Consider the following 18,706-nt stretch of genomic DNA (forward strand, 5'->3'; position numbering starts at 1 on the left):
AAAACATATCAGAATAAGTGTCTCAAATAAATACATTACAAAAATATACAGGTGCAAATACATATTATACATGGTTACACATATTTACAAAGAAAGACGGTACACCAAGAGAGTTTTCAAAGCTTTAATAATAATATTATAACTTTCATCCCACACCGTGCCTGTAAAGGGTAGCAAAACGCTACTAGCAGCACACTCGCAATTCAGAGAGTGGGTCTGTTAAAAAAAATATACGGTACTTGTAGAAATCACGGTAAACCGTAGTCATTTTCCTCCTTATAACTGACGTCATCAAAGTCCTATACCTCAATATGGGAAAGAGACTTTGCAAAATAGACGTCGTCCCACGCTCCCTTGTTCAAAAACACGCTAGCAATACCCTCGCAAAGTAAGGTTTACGTGCAGTAGCTCTGTTTCCTTCTTTATCGGACTGCCCGATTGCTCTCAGTTCGAAAGCTGCGTCATGTGCCTTTCTTATTGCAATTTACATGGTGAGGATATGTCTACGCTATTTTAAATTGTGCACAAGCTAAGAAGTTGCAGTCTTCCTCGGCGCATATATTCCAACGGTCTAAATCTTACCTTTTGTACTCGAGCACCGCTGGCGGCTGTTAGAAAATTTACATAAATTGGCCGCATCACTGAATAAGGCGCAGGGTTGAACATTTGGGGAAAAAAGTAGCGGCTTATAGTCCGGAATTTACGGTATATATCTATCTATATATATATTTGTGTACATATATGTGTTATATTATAGTTGTGTTTTTGCAACAAGGGAAAATGTGAAATACGGAGGGAAAACAAAGTCCTTATTGATTTTTCATTTGACTTTTTTTCTTAGGTTTTTGGACACAGGCAAAGTTAAGGGATATCCATTTTGTTTCTTTGTCCCCTTTATTTCGAACTGTACTCAAACTTAAAAAGTAATTTTCTAAATCATTCATGTGGTACAGCCGCGTCGCCAGGCTTCAAACATCCCCGCATACATCGTCGAAACATGCATTGACTCGCAGTTCATGAACCACTCATCCAAATTACTTGGAACATCTTTCAAGAATTCGACCAAACAAGCACATCACTAGCTTTGTTGGGTTTTTTTTTAGTACAAAAACTGAATATTTCTGGCAATGTCAAGACAAGTCAAGTCATGTTTATTTGTATACCCCTTAATCACAAAGAGTCTCAAAGGGCTGTACAGACTACAGATTATTGCAAACCAGACTATTATGACACCATCACCTGATCTAAAACTTACATGAGGGCAAATAATACACAGATATTGTCAACATAAAATATAGGTTATTCATATGCTATGGAATAGAAGTGTGTTTTAAGCTTAGATTTAAACATTTTCACTGAGGTTGCAGATCGAATTTCAGGGGGAAGAGCATTCCACAGCACCGGGGCCCGAATGGAGAACGCTCTCGAACCTGCGGATCTCTTCTTGGCTCAAGGGATCAGTGCATGTGTGGTATTTAAATAAGACTTATCAAGATGTGCTACCAAAATGGCCGACAATCACTTTTATGCTAGGAGGGTTTGCCATGACAAATAAAAACTGAAATTTTCTACTTCACATAAAAAACCTTTTCTAGATCGAATCTGGCCCTTGCTGATAAAAATGAAGGCTTCCTCCTACCTCCAAACTAAAATATGACTTGAAACAACGTTGAAACTGAATAAAAACCGAGTGAATTGATGTATCAAGAAGTCGTGTGGTTATATCAAGTGAATAATAACACTCAGATATATGAATCACATGAAGGGCATTAATTACGATTAAATAAGTGAAAGGGATATGAATTAATGTAACATGTTATGAATGAAGAACTCATACAATCCATATTGCACATGTTTTCAGTGTGTTTTCATTGTGTTTTCATACGCACGTCATTGTGTCAAAGATCGTAGTTGATTGTGTGCGGTCTCACTCGCAATGGATTTTCAACGCTGCTGTCAAAAGTGAATGAATGTGTTCGGCTTAGCCGGCCGCTAGCTTTCGGCAATGTTGTTATCAGGATGATATCGCAGCGGGATAGCGGGGATTTCGCTCGTTTTTATACCGTCACGGAGCCAACGACGCACCAGAAAGGATACACAGTGTACAAAGTAACCGCGCGGGTGAGTGGTTGGTTGCGTGTGGGCGCCTTGGCTAACAATGCTATCTCGAGGTAGCTAGTGGAGCTAATATGATGCAAACCAAGCAATAATGTCTGTGACTACTTTCAGCGTTGTTGTTTATATATATATACATATATATATATATATATATATATATATATATATATATATATATATATATATATAAACTGTTGATTCCCCCATTAAAGACACGAGTAGTGTGTTTTCCTGTCTTCGGGTGCTATGTTAAAGGAGGGATTTTGCCATCACAACAACAAATAACTGACCAAATGCTGAGCATTAAATGCGTAACGAAGTGATTCCTTGTGCGACTAATATTACAATTATAAAATGCAAAGAAGGTTAAATTGGTGTATTTAAGCTAACTAAATAACATGTTCCATTCTTGCCCTATACACATATTTTATTTTATCTTCCGAAAAACTAAATAAGCGTCGAAGTGTTACGGGAATATTGCGGTGACGCAATTTTTCAATTACGGTAATTTAGTGCGGTGCACAATGGCCTTACACGCAAACGGTCCCCTGTTCAAGACAGGATTTAAATATATAATGGCCTCCAGAGGGATGGGCGCCACTAGGTTTTACTGTATTTCCCTAAGGCGCACCACGGGAAAGGTTTTTTTGGGTTTGATCAATTTTAATGACACTTTTGACAGCAAATAAACAATGTGAAGTTTGAACAGTTTTTCTCGACACTTTTATACCAGCAATTAAGCATCTTCACAATTTCGTTATATCAATATGACGTTTGAACAGGGTTTTTTTGGTTTGAACAATTTTATTGACACTTTTAACAGCAATTAAACACATTCACAATTGCATTATATCATATTCTAACAATATGAGGTTTAAACAATTTTTTATCAACACTTAACATCAATTCAACACATTCACAATTTCACCATATCATATTCTAACAAGGTTTCTGGAGGGTGCTCCTACGACCCTAATGGTTAGGTTAAGGGATCCAACCAACCAAACAGTAGTACGAATTTGTCCTAGAAGTGTGCCTTGAATACAGGGAGACGTCGTTAATAAATGACGTAAACTTATCCCGGAATACAAATTTTGCGTATAGATGAAGAAATACAGTGTCTGATTTACACAAACGTAATCAAATAAATTTATAATAATTTTCCTGCATGGTTAATCTGTGCTTAGCCATTTGAAAAAAATATTATTATTTGTTTAAAATCTTTTTGTTGTAATTTATTTTGTGTCTGTATTTGGCGGTCCGGGTTGTTTCGGTGGGGAAAATAAGCTGATTTAGTTTTCTTATTGTACAATGAATGTTTTGTACAGCAATTTGAGTTGTAATTCGTTGCCTGAAACGTGCTATCTTGTAATAAATTGTAATTGGTATATATGTAAAATATTGATAGACAGGAAAGGCATAAAGAAACTGAGTTGATTGTTTTTCATCGTTATCATGCTAATCTAACTGGTGATGTCTCTCACTTCTCCATGATTAGCTCACAACATAAAGCACTCATTGTCACCATCCCTGCTTATGTTTGTTAGCCATCTTATTGGATCATGATTCTGACTCATTTCTCTTTCTGCTACTTTTACATAGATAATTTCTCGGAAGAACCCAGAGGACGTCCAAGAGGTAAGACATACAAACATTTTTAATTGATGATATCACTCTGCACTTTGCCCTGACACACATTCAGTACATTTGAATCAAAATGTCCACTTAAGAATGCACCCCTTTCCTGGAACCAATGCTAATGCATTCAGCATGATGTCAATTACAGCCCAGAAGTCATGAGCATAGCTGAGTTTGACAGACACTAACAAGAAAAACAGAAAGCTGAGCATTCTTTCTTTCTCACCTGTCCCTCCTTTTCCAGATAACAGTTTGGAAAAGATATAGGGACTTTCGGAAACTTCACCAAAATCTCTTGCTGCTGCACAAGAATGTTTGTAGGCAATCTGAACTGTTTCCTCCCTTTGCCAAGGCCAAGCTGTTTGGTAAGTATGCAAATACAATTTGTGTACCTGTGATTATATTTACAAGAAATGCTTGGTGCTATATGGTTTATCTGGTTTTACACAATATTCTGAAATCTAAATATCGTTATCCAAAGCGCTTAACAATACCTCTCGTTCACCAATAATTTAATTTGAAGCTATTCCTAAATGATTGAGAAAAATTATGCTAGAAAATTATAAAGAAGATATTTGATGACATTCTTCTTTTATTCTGTAAATTTTAAATCCAGGCCGCTTTGACGATTCGGTAATTGAGGAGAGAAGGCAGTGCTTGGAGGATCTACTACAGTTCTCTGCCAACATTCCTGCTCTTTACAACAGTCAGCACATCCAAGAGTTCTTCAAGGTAAGATGTTTACGCCAAAGAGAAAACAAAACGCCCCCAAAAAACGATTTTAAAGTTCAATTTTATGCCATCTAGGGTGGCGAGGTCCACGACAGTTCGGAGCTCATCGGACCGTCTGAGCCCTTCACCGAATTCCTCGCTGACAGTTTGTCCGACTGCAGCTCGGATGGTTGGTGGTCATGTTAATGTTTTTCATATACGTCACAAATGAATCAGACTTGAATTTGAAAATAAAACAGTTGTCATGTCATAACAATATCACGTTAAAAAACTGACTACAACTAAAAACACAGATAGGCAAGGCAATTGGTCGTCTAAATTTCCTTCACTTTCTTGGCATAAGTTTGCCACAAAATAGTGCTGAATTTACTTTTATTTTAGATGAACGCTTTGGCCTAATCCAGGGGTTGGCAACCCAAAATGTTGAAAGAGTCCTATTGGACCAAATAAAACCAACTTCATATGTTTAGAGCCACAAAACAAATAAAAGCTTTATATAAGCCCTATAAGGAAGGCAACACATACTGTATGTACAGTATATCTGCATTGATTGAAAAAAGGTTAAGAATTTTTGTGTCATGGTTGTCATCCTAAAGAAACCATATCATTTTCCACTATCAAACATTTTTTTAAGTGCGAGGTAGCCACTAGGGAGCGCCAGGGAGCCACATGCGGCTTCAGAGCTACTTATTGCCAACCCCAGGCCTCATCAGAAAAAGATTCAACGTGTTAAATAATGGAATAATAAAAAAATGCTTCTACTGGCGTCAATTAGAAGCTTTCCTTTGATTGTTATTGTTTTAAGCAAAAGAAAAGCGTAAAGCCTTATAACTATGCACATAGATTAAACGAAAATTTGTAGTCTGACAAATTTTATATATATTACGGATATTACGGTGTTAAAGTAAACAAAAACTAATTTATTTCGTCCGGTCTTATATCAATTGGGTATAATGGGAATCAAATTGGTCAACAGTATTAAAAATGAAATAATAATCCTAAATTCCCACCTATAAAACTTGAACTAAAAAAATCAAACTTGCATTTTGATTTTATGATTCTAACTCAGATGTTTGATTTCTTCTTCAGCTCAAAGAGACCTCAGTTGTACAGAGGATTTGACAGTCACGTCTGAGTATGGAGGTAGATATAAATTAATCATGTTATATATCTAAATAGTGCTAGTTGTTAATATTTCAGTATTGTTTTACTTCTCCGTGCGTCTTCTAGGCCCATCCAGTGACAGCAGCGACTTGAACTCTCTGGTTGTTGACACAGACTATCTGGCTGAGTTGGACGATGGCATGGCCTCATGCCGCACCTCCCCAAAACAGTCACACGGGGGCGCCGCAAGCTTTAGCAGCAACAGCAGCAGCAGCAGTCCTCGCTTGCCTTCCCTATACGATCAGTGCAGCGGCAGTTCGCCTGCCTCTTCCCTGGCCCCAAAGCAAGGGGTCAGCCGGCCTGGTCTTGCATTGTCCCTCTTCTCCAAGAAAACTGGTGGGCTCAAAGAAAAGTTAAATGTTGACTACTTGGAAAAGGCTGGAGAGATCATTCACGTAGCGGCACAGAAGGAGAGAGAACAAGACTACCAGGCCGCGTTCTCTTTCTACCGCAGTGGAGTGGACCTGCTGCTGCAAGGTGTTCAAGGTCAGAGTTAGGACATTTCTGTGAATAACTTAAAAAAACATCTCATTCTGAACAAGGTTTTATTGGCACGCTACAGGTGAGTGCAGTCCGACAAGGCGAGAGGCTGTGAAGAAGAAGACTGCAGAGTACTTGATGCGAGCAGAGCAAATATCCAGCCAGCATCTCCACAGCAACATGGGCCAAGGCTCTACACAAACGGTGGTGAGACAAAGCAAATTATACTTTGTCTTGATCTAAGTTTTTTTCAGTGGGTTGGAAAGGCTGGTTGAAAAACTTAAAATCTTAATCAAAATATATCGGGCAGTTTTCCCTCTGGAGATGCATCATACATACTCCCTAGTGGACAGCTTTATCCTTTCTAAATGATTAATTGCAGGGAATCCAAATTAAGTGCTTTTTGTTAGTTTATTGACCTAATTTAATTGTTTCCTGATTGCTTTCAATAAAATAAATAAACATTCCTTAGAAACCATGTTATTATAAATATGCAAAATAACTTGCATGACTTGAAGAGGCACTTTTTTTCAGGGGGGTTTATTTCAAGTGCTGTTCCCATACGACAGCAGTTTCAGCAGAGAGCCTTCCTCTTACTCTATAAGGCTGCAACTATTATTTATTCCATTTCATATATCCATTACAATAAATACAGGACAGCTCCTTAATATTTATTGATAATGAATAATCATCTGGGTTTAGATAATCATGAATTTGCTGAAAGATCAGCACAATTGAGTAATCCTTGTTTGTATGCATGCTGCTTTTAGCATCATTCAAGCGGCCATGTCCACGACACTAACATTAGCTCGTAGCAGCCTTGTTGTTGGCTTTTGCAAATGGCGACTGTGATGCTAGCATTAGTAAATAGCAGCAGCATAATTAGTAAAAACTGTATTTACCAACACAAGTAAAATTATTTCTGATAATGTAGAATATTTCTGTACTGATTTATTTAGAGTTTTTCTCCCGGGATTTGTTGGGGCGATTGGCTCAAGCTCTCTCAATGACTATTTTGGTTTCAGATGATGGGGGCACAATGCTGCACGTCCACCAGCCGAGGGAGCCAGCTTAGTCTCTCAGACGATCTTTGTGCTTACAGGGTGCTGGGCGTCATCGATAAGGTCAGTTAAGTGACGTATGTTTCACAATGCTTAACGCTAGTGGGGTTAGGGCCTATAGAGGAAGTGAGTGGACTGTACCAATTAACTTGCCTTGTGGGTAGGGCATTTAGATGGGCTTTCTTGACAAATTCCTCAGCCTATTGTTATTATTTATGTTAAATTTGTGAATTGGTTGAGGTAAAGATGGGAGTTTAATGTCTTCACGAGACACTTTGTTGACATAAGGGCATTATATAGGTTGAATTATGTCCCAATAAATATGGAATTTACATACCCATCTCCTCTCCTCCTTCAGCCATCTTTCATCAGCCATAAAACTGACATTTACTTGACAATATAGTAACGAGGCAGTGAGTGTGTGCGCGCACGTGTATACATGTTTAGCTGCAGTTATGACTAGAACCAAGGTCAGTTTGGGTTGCTGCCTCAGTCAGCCAGCTGCCGGCGAAGCAACCTCACCACTCAGCCATGAAATGATTTGGCAAGCGGCTCAGAGAGCGGCGCACGACACGGAATCAATGATCCTCACCCTATGCACAAACGGAAAATCCGAAGGAAAATGTTGACATGATAGTGCTGCGCCGAAGACGCACTTGAGTTTAGCAGTACATCCGTTTCAAAGCTGCTTCATGATTCCACCAACTCCTTAAACTATGTCTCTCCTCGCTTCATCCTTCCGCCTTTCATTTTTGATGGGGACATAGGAGACAGATGGAAAGAGCTCCTAATGCCCCCCTCAAAACTCCCCTCCACTCCCTCTCTCCCTGATGTTTGTGTCTTAATTATATTAGCGTCCTGGCTAGCACCACCGCTCTGTTTACTCACATCTCCATTCATATCCATTTAGCCTGCACCTGTTTGGTCCTGGCCAGGGTCACACAAAAAAACCGCGTTGGATCGACGCACACTCATACACACACGTACTGACTCACTCATCGGGTCGCGCACATATGCTGGAGCTCTCCCCTGAGATGGTAATGATGGAGCACGAGAGCGATGATGATGTTAGGACCTAAAGGGGGAGAAAATGAAGATATTAAAGAGGGGTATGGGCAGGAGAGAAGATGCGGCTCATGCAGAAGGAAGTTTTAGGGTTGCTGCTGGCAACATCTGCTTGCAAATTGATAAAGATGAGACAAAAAAATTGAAGCAAAGGTACTGCATAACTTTTCGCGTCTCTCTATCCTCACACAACAATAATAATAATAATAATAATAGAAAAAAAACAATATGCAAGTTTAATAAATTGGGAATTTTAACATTGTATTTCATGGGTATATTATTGAAGTGGGTCACAGTAGGGGACACTTTTAATCACTTCGGTCATAAATCACCTAAATTGAGTCAAAGATTACTAATATCCTACTTGGATGAATATATATCAACTTTCTGGGTTATTTTGTTCAAAAATATATTTTTTAAGAAAACGTAGTTGTCTTTGTGTAACCGACACCCCTATTTCTTTTTTTATTTTTGAGTTATCTATCTAATCCATCCTAATTTATTTATAAATCCTGATTTGCATGCATGTGTGATTGTAGGTGACTGAGGCTTAAGGCGTATAGAAGTTGTTGTTTTTTGTTTATTTTTAGCTAGTTTCAGTTTTTGCTATTTTTTTTCCCCCCTTTTTAGTCTTGCTGTCGGTCACCACTCTTGAGGGGTATGCCCAAGGTTGATAGATAGATAGCTAGTTTTGGTGTCAAGGCACCCCCAATAAATACCAACAAAATCAAATAAACATCTGCCTTCATGCAAAAGCGGCTTCTCAGCTGCATGCAGCCGTGCGGCTCTTTGGCACTCCCTAGTGGCTCCTCGGCAGTTTTTTAAGAAACCACGGCCCCAGGAACCTGGCCTAAGTAGAATGCCTGGCAAGGCCAAGCCCGGCGATGCTGGGCCATCATGTTTGTCGTAAATAAACCGTAACATTTTGTGGGGATTAAACAAAATTATAAATTTTAAAGTCCATATGCCTCTTTTTTAAATCAGTTTTTCTTAACAAAAACATTTTTGGGTGTTTTTTTTTTTGGTGTGGTTTCTATCACTATTATGAGTTTGGAGCCTATGAAATAAAAATAACACATTTTGTTGATTTTAAAGTGTTTTTGAGCCATTCAAGTTTAAAAAATGTTCATATTTAAAATCACGGGTATAGTTAAACCCAATTTTTGGAGTTGTTTCTGGAAAAAAAACTTGAAAACTTGCAGTGAATCGATCAAACTGTTACACATATTGAATCATTTTTTTACTCAAGTGTATTAGTTTGTACTATTTGGCCCAAATTACACGTCTATAAACAAAACCAGCATTTTATTTTTAATTTTTGTGGTGTTTTAATATGTAATTTAAGATGGTAAAAAAACATTGACGGTAGGTTGAGTTCTGTTCTTGTGTAATGTCTTCACTTGGAATATTTATTTGTAGTTTAACTCCCCAAAAGTCTACCCCAAATCAAACGGATCAACTATCACAATGTGAAGGGTTTTAGCTAGATACGTTAGATGTCTTTGCTGAATAATTGACTGGAAAGACATTTGTTTGTGCCCATCTGCTCGCCTAATCAGCTAATAATTTGATCCCTAATGTGCTTCAATCAGTGTTTGGTGGCTGTGACATTGCCTCGGTAAACACAGCAGGCCTTGATGGGTTAATCTTTCCTTGCCAGTGTCATTTAGGGACCAATATTCCTTTTGTGTGACCCTTTTCTACAGAACACCATCCAGCGATTGAACAGGACCACTATGTCATGTCTCTCAATAACCGTCCCACTAATGATAACTCTTCCATCACAGGTTCTTTTGGTCATGGACAAGAGAACACGAGAGATGTCGGTCGTGAAAGTGAGTATACTGTGGTCTGTGTGTGCGGTCGCGTCCTGCGCGGAGGTTGTTCTGACTGTGAGTGTGAAGTGTGCCAGACGCCCCAATGTGTGACCGCTGTAATTGATTCTAATAGGCCTGTCCCTGTCAGCTCCTCTGCTCAGGTGTGAGACGCGTGCCAGATGTCAACGCGCAGCGCGGCACAGATGACTTCACATAGTTGCACGCTCGTATATAGACATATCTCCAGACGCTCGCCGCCAATGTGAACTTGTCATGCGAGATTTGTACAGCTCTTTGAAAGTCACACGTACTTATGTGACTTCATGGGTTCAGCGACTTTGAGTTGGGGCATTGATGGAGAATTCATTTCCCCTTTGTTACACTGCTACCAGCACATAGAATGTGGAGTATTGAACAGCTTGTGCGTCATTATTAACCCCTTAACATTCAGAATTCCCGCTGGCGGGCCATCCGGCCGTCAGGACTTTGGTAAACAAAATTGTTTCTTCACGTTGTCACCAGTCTCTGAAATTCGTCATGCCAAACATTATTGGAAAGCTTAAACTCATGGGATTCAAAATATTCTAATCACAGATTTATCACAATTAGTCTGAAACAAGGTACTTGGAAACCATAAAACCTACATAAATCACCTTTAATGTCTCCTGGGAATATGCTCAAAAAACGATTCCCCGCCAATATGGTGTGGTTGCATTCACGAAAGTCCAGTAAATTCCACCGTGGAAAATATTTACTCCAAAACGCACGATAATGCCGACAGATAAAAAAAAAATCAGCCTAAAAGTATTCCTGTATTGTTTGATATTTGTTGTATCTTGTCAGATTTTTTCATCACTTCTCTTGGCCAATTGCAAGCTTTTTTTACAGTCCTTGGCCTGTGACAACCTATGATGGCCTGTATTGAAAACGTCATGACCGATGTGGCTTCAGCCAATTGTGATCAATTTAAACGTGGCTTGAAGAGATCTCCATCGTAAATATTTACACATATATGGTGGGAGTTCTAATCAGATCCGAAAGTTAAAGTGAGCAAATCCAATCGTGGTTTATTTTTACGCATCATCATTGCCCATTAATACGCGCAAGTGTGCACAATCACGGGTTTACATCTAGAAAGAGAAGACAAACATTTGTCTAAAAATTGTCCAAAGTCAAATACAATAATCCAAAGTTTTAAGGGCTGTGAACTGTTCGTTTCCAAATGGCCACTTTTGGAAACACCTAGACCTGCCATTATAAAAATGTGTTAAATACACTATTTAGTCTTTTCAGATTGTGATCAAATTTGACAAGGTACAAGGTAAGGCTTCAAGCTAATGTCTTACCTGTTTTCCAGCTAAAATGCCAATGCTACACTAATCTGCAAGCAGTTGATTGCAATCAAAATCAGGCGAAAATAAATTCCCTCTATTTCTGTTCCAACTCCGATTACTCAATGTCAGTAGCACTTGCAGTGATTATTTCAGTTTGGGCCAAATTTAAAGGAGTTACCTTTCAAAAGAGACAAAAAACGTCCATATTCTCCAAACTGTTTAAGAACAGCATTCAATTTACTTTCGACACGTTTTGGATTGGGATTCTAAGTGAATTTTACCGTAACGGTAAGGGGTTAAGCCCTTGAACACCTTTTGTTTCTTGGTTCCCAAGGGGATACGGTACTTAAGAATGATAGCGTCGCCTATCTCTTCACACAGATAGCTTGAACAAATGTTTAGAGTTCCTCCCAATATTGATCGCCGGTATTGGTACACTTTGAAAAGTCCAGTTGGTAAATACAGTCAACTGAATATCAACTAAAATCAGTTTGCCATGGGCTGGGTTGGTGACGTTTGTTCAACTCCAATAAATGGAAAAGTAGTCATCATTGCAAAGGTAAGTAGCATAACATTTTGTTTTAGCTAACTGGTTAAAGTAAGTTGCACGACGCTTTGTGCTAACCGGTTCATCGATAGGTACAGTGGCTTGCGAAACTATTTAGCACTTTATTGTATATTTCAAATTTTTTTCAACAAATAAAAAATGAAAAAGTGGGTGTGCAAAATTATTCAGCCTCTTAATTTCAATGCAGCAAACTCTGTCCAGAAGTTCTGTGAGGATCTCTGAATGATTCAATGTCGATCTAAATGACTAACGATGATAAATGGAATCTACCTGTGTGTAATCAAGTCTCTGTATAAATGAACCTGCACTTTGATAGTCTCAGGGGTCCGTCTAAAGCGAAGAGAGCATCATGAAGAATGAAGAACACACCAGGCAGGTTCGAGATACTGTTTTGGAGAAGTTTAAAGCTGGATTTGGATACAAAAAGATTTCCCAAGTTTTAAACATCCCAAGGAGCACTGTGCAAGCAATAATATTGAAATGGAAGGAGTATCAGACCACTCTAACTCTACCAAGATCAGGCCGTCCCCCTACACTTTCTGCTCATACAAGGAGAAAACTGATCAGAGATGCAGCCAAGTGGCCCATGATCACTCTGGATGAACTGCAGAGGTCTACAGCTGAGGTGACAGAATCTGACCTTCGGACAACAATCAGTCTGCGCAAATCTGGCCTTTATGGAAGAGTGGCTAGAAGGAAGCAATTTTTTAAAGAAAAGGTGTCGTTTAAAGTTTGCCACAATCCACCTGGGAGACGCACCAAACATGTGGAGGAAGGTGCTCTGGTCAGATGAGACCAAAATCGAACGTTTTGGCAACAATTCAAGATGTTAGGTTTGGCGTAAAAGCAGCACAGCTTATCACCCTCAACACACCATCCCCACAGTCAAACATAGATAGATAGATAGATAGATAGATACTTTATTCATCCCCGTAGGGAAATTCACACTTCCAGCAGTCTACCCTGTTGTTTATTAACAGATGAACATGATGCCCTAGGGGTGCTTGTAGCGAAGTGGATGACGTCACGCCAGTCCAAAAATTCGACATCCCTGCGGCAGATGGAAAACTTTTCTTTGTGAAAATCCAGGGATACACCACCTCGTGTTAGCAAGTCCGCCTCCTCTCCGATTCTCCCCGGCTTTCGTGTCTCTGTTTAGCGGCGTTGAAGCCGGATTGCTCCGGGTGGCTCCGGGTGGCTACACGTTAGCGTCCGGAATGCTAAACGTGAGCCACATTTCCGCAAAACACAGCAACTGCGCTCCCTGTGCGCTTCGATGTTTTCCACCAGCACTCGATGATCTTATTTGGTCGCGAGTTCGCATTTACCATGATTACGGATGGTACCAAAGACTTATAACGCCGCTAGCCGCTTCGCTAGCTCCGGCTTTTCCTCCACGATAGGCCCCTTCATCACACCGGCACGAGAAATCTTCAGGGCAAGGAGTTGAAATTCCTTGAATACACGCATTTTTTCTTGTGCGTTAAAACCCATGTCCATAGGATAGAAGTAAATCATAGTGTAGTTGTCAAAACGGGAAGAAAAAACACCGAAGATAGGAGCAGACAATAAAACAACAGGGCAGCTGCTGGAAAAGGCAGCCACTCGTGGCAGCGCCGCTTTACATGGTGGTGGCCGCATCATGGTTTGGGCCTGTTTTTCCACAGCAGGGACAGGGAAGATGTTTAAAATTGATGGGAAGATGGATTGAGCCAAAACAGGACCATTCTGGAAGAAAACCTGATGGAGTCAGCAAAAGACCTGAGACTGGGACGGAGATTTGTCTTCCAACAAGACAATAATCCAAAACATAAAGCAAAAGCTATAATGGAATGGTTCATCAAAAAATATATCAAGGTGTTAAAATGGCCAACTCAAAGTCAATACGGTGGAAAGAACTGAAAACTGCTTTCCATCCAACCTCACTGAGCTTGAGCTGTTTTGCAAGGAGGAATGGGCAAAAATATCAGTTTTTCAGTGTGCAAAACTGATTGAGACATACCCCAAGCGACTTACAGCTGTAATCGCGGCAAAAGGTATCAAAGTATTAATTGATGGGGCTGAATAATTTTTCACACCCACTTTTTTGTTGTTTTTTTTTGGTTGTTAAAAAAGTTTAAAATATCCACTAAAGTGTGTTCCACTTCATGATTGTGTCCCACTTATTGTTGATGCTTCACAAGAATTTACAGTTTTATATCTTGATGTCTGTACCATCCATAGTACAGCGATGCAAACAATAAACTCACCAGAGTGACGCGTTGTTTTATGGCTTTCTTTGAGCACCATTACAGTTTTGTATCTTGATGTTTGAAGTCTGAAATGTGGCAAACGGTCACAAAGTTCCAGGGGGCCAAACAGTTTCACAAGCCACTGTATGTGGTTTAATGTTTTGTGTTAATAACTAGTTAAAACTCACACATTGCGCTGGACACCGTCCTTATGGGCCGAGTTTCCGTGATTATGTTTATTAAAGACAGGCATTACCAGTTTTATTAACAGCTGTACAGCATCTGTACAGATTATTTTTGTGTGCTTTTACTTGTTTAGCCAATGCTACTTCTAAAGTATAAAGGGAGCACAAAATCATTTGTAACTTCCACTTGGGGACTGGAAAGCAACTATTTACCACCCCATATGATGGCAGATCCACTACAAACACACTAAATATATAATGTATGTAATCAAATTTCAAGATACTTGGCTGACACGAAGTGCTCTCAGCAAATCCTTGACAATTTTCAAGGAGCTTCTTTCCTGTATATCCTTGCATAACTTCCTCCGTTGTTCACACTCGCGGAGTCTTATGACTGGTATTTGGTAAAATCTGAACTTTACCGAACCTCCAGTGTGATTCGAACAAGCGTTAATCCAACAAGAGGAGACCATTTTCACTTTGTAATCTCTGGTTGACTCTTCGCCGCTACCCAGTGAAGACAACACGCCATCTGTAATGGCGCTGGGCTCGAAAATACTCTGGATGTTGTGACGTCATATGGGAACAACCTGCCACTCACCAGAGACTTCACATCCTGCCTGGAGAGCCTCGGGATACACAGCCTTATTGACTTCCCCACCCACATAAAAGGCCACACATTGGACTTGGTCTGCTGCTCTGGCCTCTCTACCTCCAAGCCCACTGCTGATGTTTTTCCTGAATCTGATCATGTCCTCCTCACTTTTAACACCGTACTCTGTCTCTCTACTGTGAAAACCTCCCGTCTCATTTCTTTTCGTAATACCAAAAATATTAACATTGACACCCTCTGCTCCATTATTGACCATTCCCCATCCCCAGAAGCTCTCTCAAGCCCGGATGACCTCACCGCTCACTACAATGCCTGCCTCACAAATATTCTAGATTCTCTTGCCCCCCTGAAAACCAGGAATGCCTCATTCTCCACATCTGCCCCCTGGTTTACACCCGCTCTTAGGTCAATGAAATCAAAGAACCGCCAACTCGAGCGACTCTATAAGAAAACCGGCCTCACCATCCATAAGGACATGTACATTACCCATACTGCTAAATACAAGGACCAAATTGCACAAACCAAATCCAGCTACTACTCCGGCCTCATCCTTTCCAACAAAGGAAATTCAAGAACTCTCTTCTCTGTCATGAACAAAATCCTCCAGCCACCAAATTCTCTCCCCCTCCACCTGTACTCCACAACAACCTGCAACTCCATAATGGAGTACTTCAATCACAAAATCCTTAAGATTCATCACCAACTCCATCAAAACCTGTCTGCTCCCTCCCCATCTGTATTTCCTTCTCCTTGTCACTTCTTCTCCAGTTTTGCTCCACCCACGACTGCTGAATTATCCAACCTCATACTCAAATCCAAGCCCACCACTTGCCAGCTCCATCCCCTCCCTTCATCCCTTGTTAAATCCTGCCTCCCTTCCCTGCTTCCTCTCATATCTGCCAGTATCCACTCCTCACTCTCTTCTGGTATTGTCCCATCACTTTTCAAAACCGCTGCTGTTACCCCTACACTGAAAAAACATGGTGCTGACCCCAACAACTTTGACAACCTCTGCCCCATCTCGAAAATCCTTGAAAAAACTGTTGCTGCTCAACTCCACTCGCACCTGTCCCTCCACTCTCTGAATGAGCCCTTTCAGTCTGGTTTCCGCCCCCGCCACAGCACAGAGACTGCCGTAATCCGTATTGTAAATGATCTCCTCATAGCATCTGACTCCGGTTTAGTTTTCCATCCTCATCCTCCTAGACAGCTCCTTAGTGTCCCCCTACCCCCAGGTCAAGAGTCTGGGTGTCATCCTGGATAGCATGCTTACCTTCCACTCACATATCAACACCATCACCCGCACTGCTTATTTCCACCTCCGCAATATTACCAGACTCCGCCCTTCCCTCACCCCCCGCACCACTGCTATTCTCGTCCACAGTCTTGTCACATCCCGCCTTGACTACTGCAATGCTCTCCTCTTCGGCCTTCCTCAAAAGTCCCTCCATAAAATTCAGCTGGTTCAAAACGCCTCTGCTTGCATCATCACAAAAACATCTTCCCAGCAGCACATCACCCCCGTTCTCCAACAGCTACACTGGCTTCCTGTTCAGCATCGCATCAGCTACAAACTGATCCTATATACATATATGGCCATTCACAACCTGGCTCCTCCTTACCTGTCCGACCTTCTCCAGGTGCACGTCCCCACTCGCTCCCTCAGATCCTCGTCCTCCCTCCGACTGTCAGTGCCCCCTGCCCACCTGAGCACCATGGGAGCCAGAGTCTTCAGTCGCGCTGCTCCCAAGCTTTGGAACAATCTACCTCCGGACCTCCAAAACTGCACACCTCTCTCCACTTTTAAGTCCCGTCTAAAAACACACCTGTTCAGGACTGCCTACAACACATAGCTTCTCCATTTCCTATGTTTTTATGATTTTATGTCTTGTTTTATTTATTATTTCGCTTACAACTTTTTAAATTGTATTTTTTCATTGTCTGTACAGTGTCCTTGGGTGGCCTGAAAGGCGCTTTTAAATAAAATGCATTATTATTATTTTTATTATTATTATTATTATTAACTATGTATTGTCGCCCGATTTTATTATTTCTTTCTATCGCATGCAGGCAGAAGAGTGTAGCGCGGGCCTCTTAGCTGGAAAACATTTAGGACAATAACATTAAGCCTTACCTGGTCCCAGGTCAAATTTGATCACAATCTGAAAAACTAAAAATTGTATTTTACACATTCTTCTAAAGGTACGTAACGGCAGTTCCAAAGGTGGCCATTCAGAGACGACTAGTTTACATTTCTAAAACCTCTGAAACCGTGTATTTCACTTTGGCCAATTTTTCTATATTGTGAAAGAGTTGTACATGTTTGCCTTCCCTTCCAGGAGTCAATCACTCATTGTGCAGACTTGCGCATGGTAATCATTTGTAAAAATTGATCCCGAGTTGCATTAGGCATGTTTATTTTAAGTTCTGATTTGAATACGCATTGTAAGTATGCATACATTTATGTTGGGTATTTCATTGGCTAACCAATGTGTCAATCGTAATTTGAATAGATTTTTTTTTTAATGCCGACGTAGGTCACTCAATACAATCATTTGCTATTGCAGGTTAAGCACCGTGAATCCTAGCTTTTAATAGGTTGAGAGTGGTGTCAATCAAAAGGTCAGATGCTAATGTATCATGACCAGACTTCTTGGAGACGTTATAGGTGAGCTTTGCCGGCTTTATAGTTTTCGGGTACCTTGTTTCAGACTAATTGTGATGTTTCTGTGATTAGTACACGACGCTAGCAGTTTCAAGTGTTAGGTTATTTATTTAGTATTTTTATTTAAATACAAAGCCTGTCTTTTTTTTTTTTAAAGTTTGCCCGTTTGTCACACGACACCCACACAATGTTTGATGCGTCTGAACAAAAGATGTCTTTGCAAAAGCAATATTTTTATACTTGACAGTTATAATTACTTCATCAGATCCTAGTCCCTATCACACTTTGCCAGTCAGGTTCAAATCCAAACCAAAACAGACGTAAATAAATGTAGCCATCAACTGTGCTATTGGCAGGATTTGTTGAGTCGAAACAAATGTCCCCAATAGGCTTTTTCTTCTGTTCAGGGTTTGAGGAAGAGCAGCGACTGCAGCAGACTGAAGAGGAGCATCACGCCTCGCTCAGTGCCACACATGGTGCAGCTGAAGAAGCTGGTGGACTCAGAAGACACGGTCTTTCTCTTACTGCAGCACGCGGAGGGTAAGACGCTCCACAGCCTTTGACTTTGGTCGGACAGATGTTTGATGGAGATGGGTGTGTGTCACAGGTCATTTTTCGGATACTAGTTGGCGTCATGCTTCGTTAGCTATGCCAACACCAGGGCCATCTTATATATCTGTTGTGTTAGGGGTGTGCTTCTAGGGAAAACTCCTGTAATCAGCTAAAGCCTCATCTTTTGTGGACTCCTTATCTTTCATTTACAATTTTTTTCTGGAGGGGGACAATTTGTCCAATTTGAGAACATTTATCAGGCAATTGGGGTTGAAATATAATGTGTTGTTGATCACTCTCCGTTCTTTAAGTGACCCACTTAAAAACTCATACACTCACACTAAAAATATTTTTACCCCCAGAAAAATATTGATGCTTAATTGTTCTTAATTGATATTATATTTGTGGTTTTCAGTGATCGATTATAAAGTTTGTTCTTAAGTCACCTTTTACTAAAAAATAAAACGAAATTTACTCCACCTT

General features: G+C 40.4%; 1 protein-coding gene across 2 annotated transcripts in view; it reads left to right on the forward strand.

Annotated features, from left to right (window-relative positions):
- The first annotated feature begins 1,916 nt into the window (after positions 1-1,916).
- The window catches only part of rps6kc1 (ribosomal protein S6 kinase B1), a 47,788-nt gene continuing 30,998 nt past the window's right edge, over positions 1,917-18,706 (forward strand). The window contains exons 1-11 of one of the 2 annotated variants that reach the window (XM_088325312.1): positions 1,917-2,121; positions 3,721-3,756; positions 4,001-4,121; positions 4,373-4,488; positions 4,564-4,657; positions 5,578-5,631; positions 5,719-6,138; positions 6,215-6,339; positions 7,158-7,256; positions 10,046-10,093; positions 18,079-18,211. In XM_088325312.1, coding sequence (XP_088181438.1) covers positions 2,020-2,121; positions 3,721-3,756; positions 4,001-4,121; positions 4,373-4,488; positions 4,564-4,657; positions 5,578-5,631; positions 5,719-6,138; positions 6,215-6,339; positions 7,158-7,256; positions 10,046-10,093; positions 18,079-18,211 — 1,348 coding nt within the window. In that variant the 5' untranslated portion in view covers positions 1,917-2,019. The remainder of the gene's footprint in view (positions 2,122-3,720; positions 3,757-4,000; positions 4,122-4,372; positions 4,489-4,563; positions 4,658-5,577; positions 5,632-5,718; positions 6,139-6,214; positions 6,340-7,157; positions 7,257-10,045; positions 10,094-18,078; positions 18,212-18,706) is intronic. The other variant, XM_088325313.1, reaches the window with a different exon arrangement.

Source organism: Urocampus carinirostris, chromosome 20, assembly GCF_059441175.1.
Source record: "Urocampus carinirostris isolate Australia breed hairy pipefish chromosome 20, RoL_Ucar_1.0, whole genome shotgun sequence".
NCBI lineage: Eukaryota > Metazoa > Chordata > Actinopteri > Syngnathiformes > Syngnathidae > Urocampus > Urocampus carinirostris.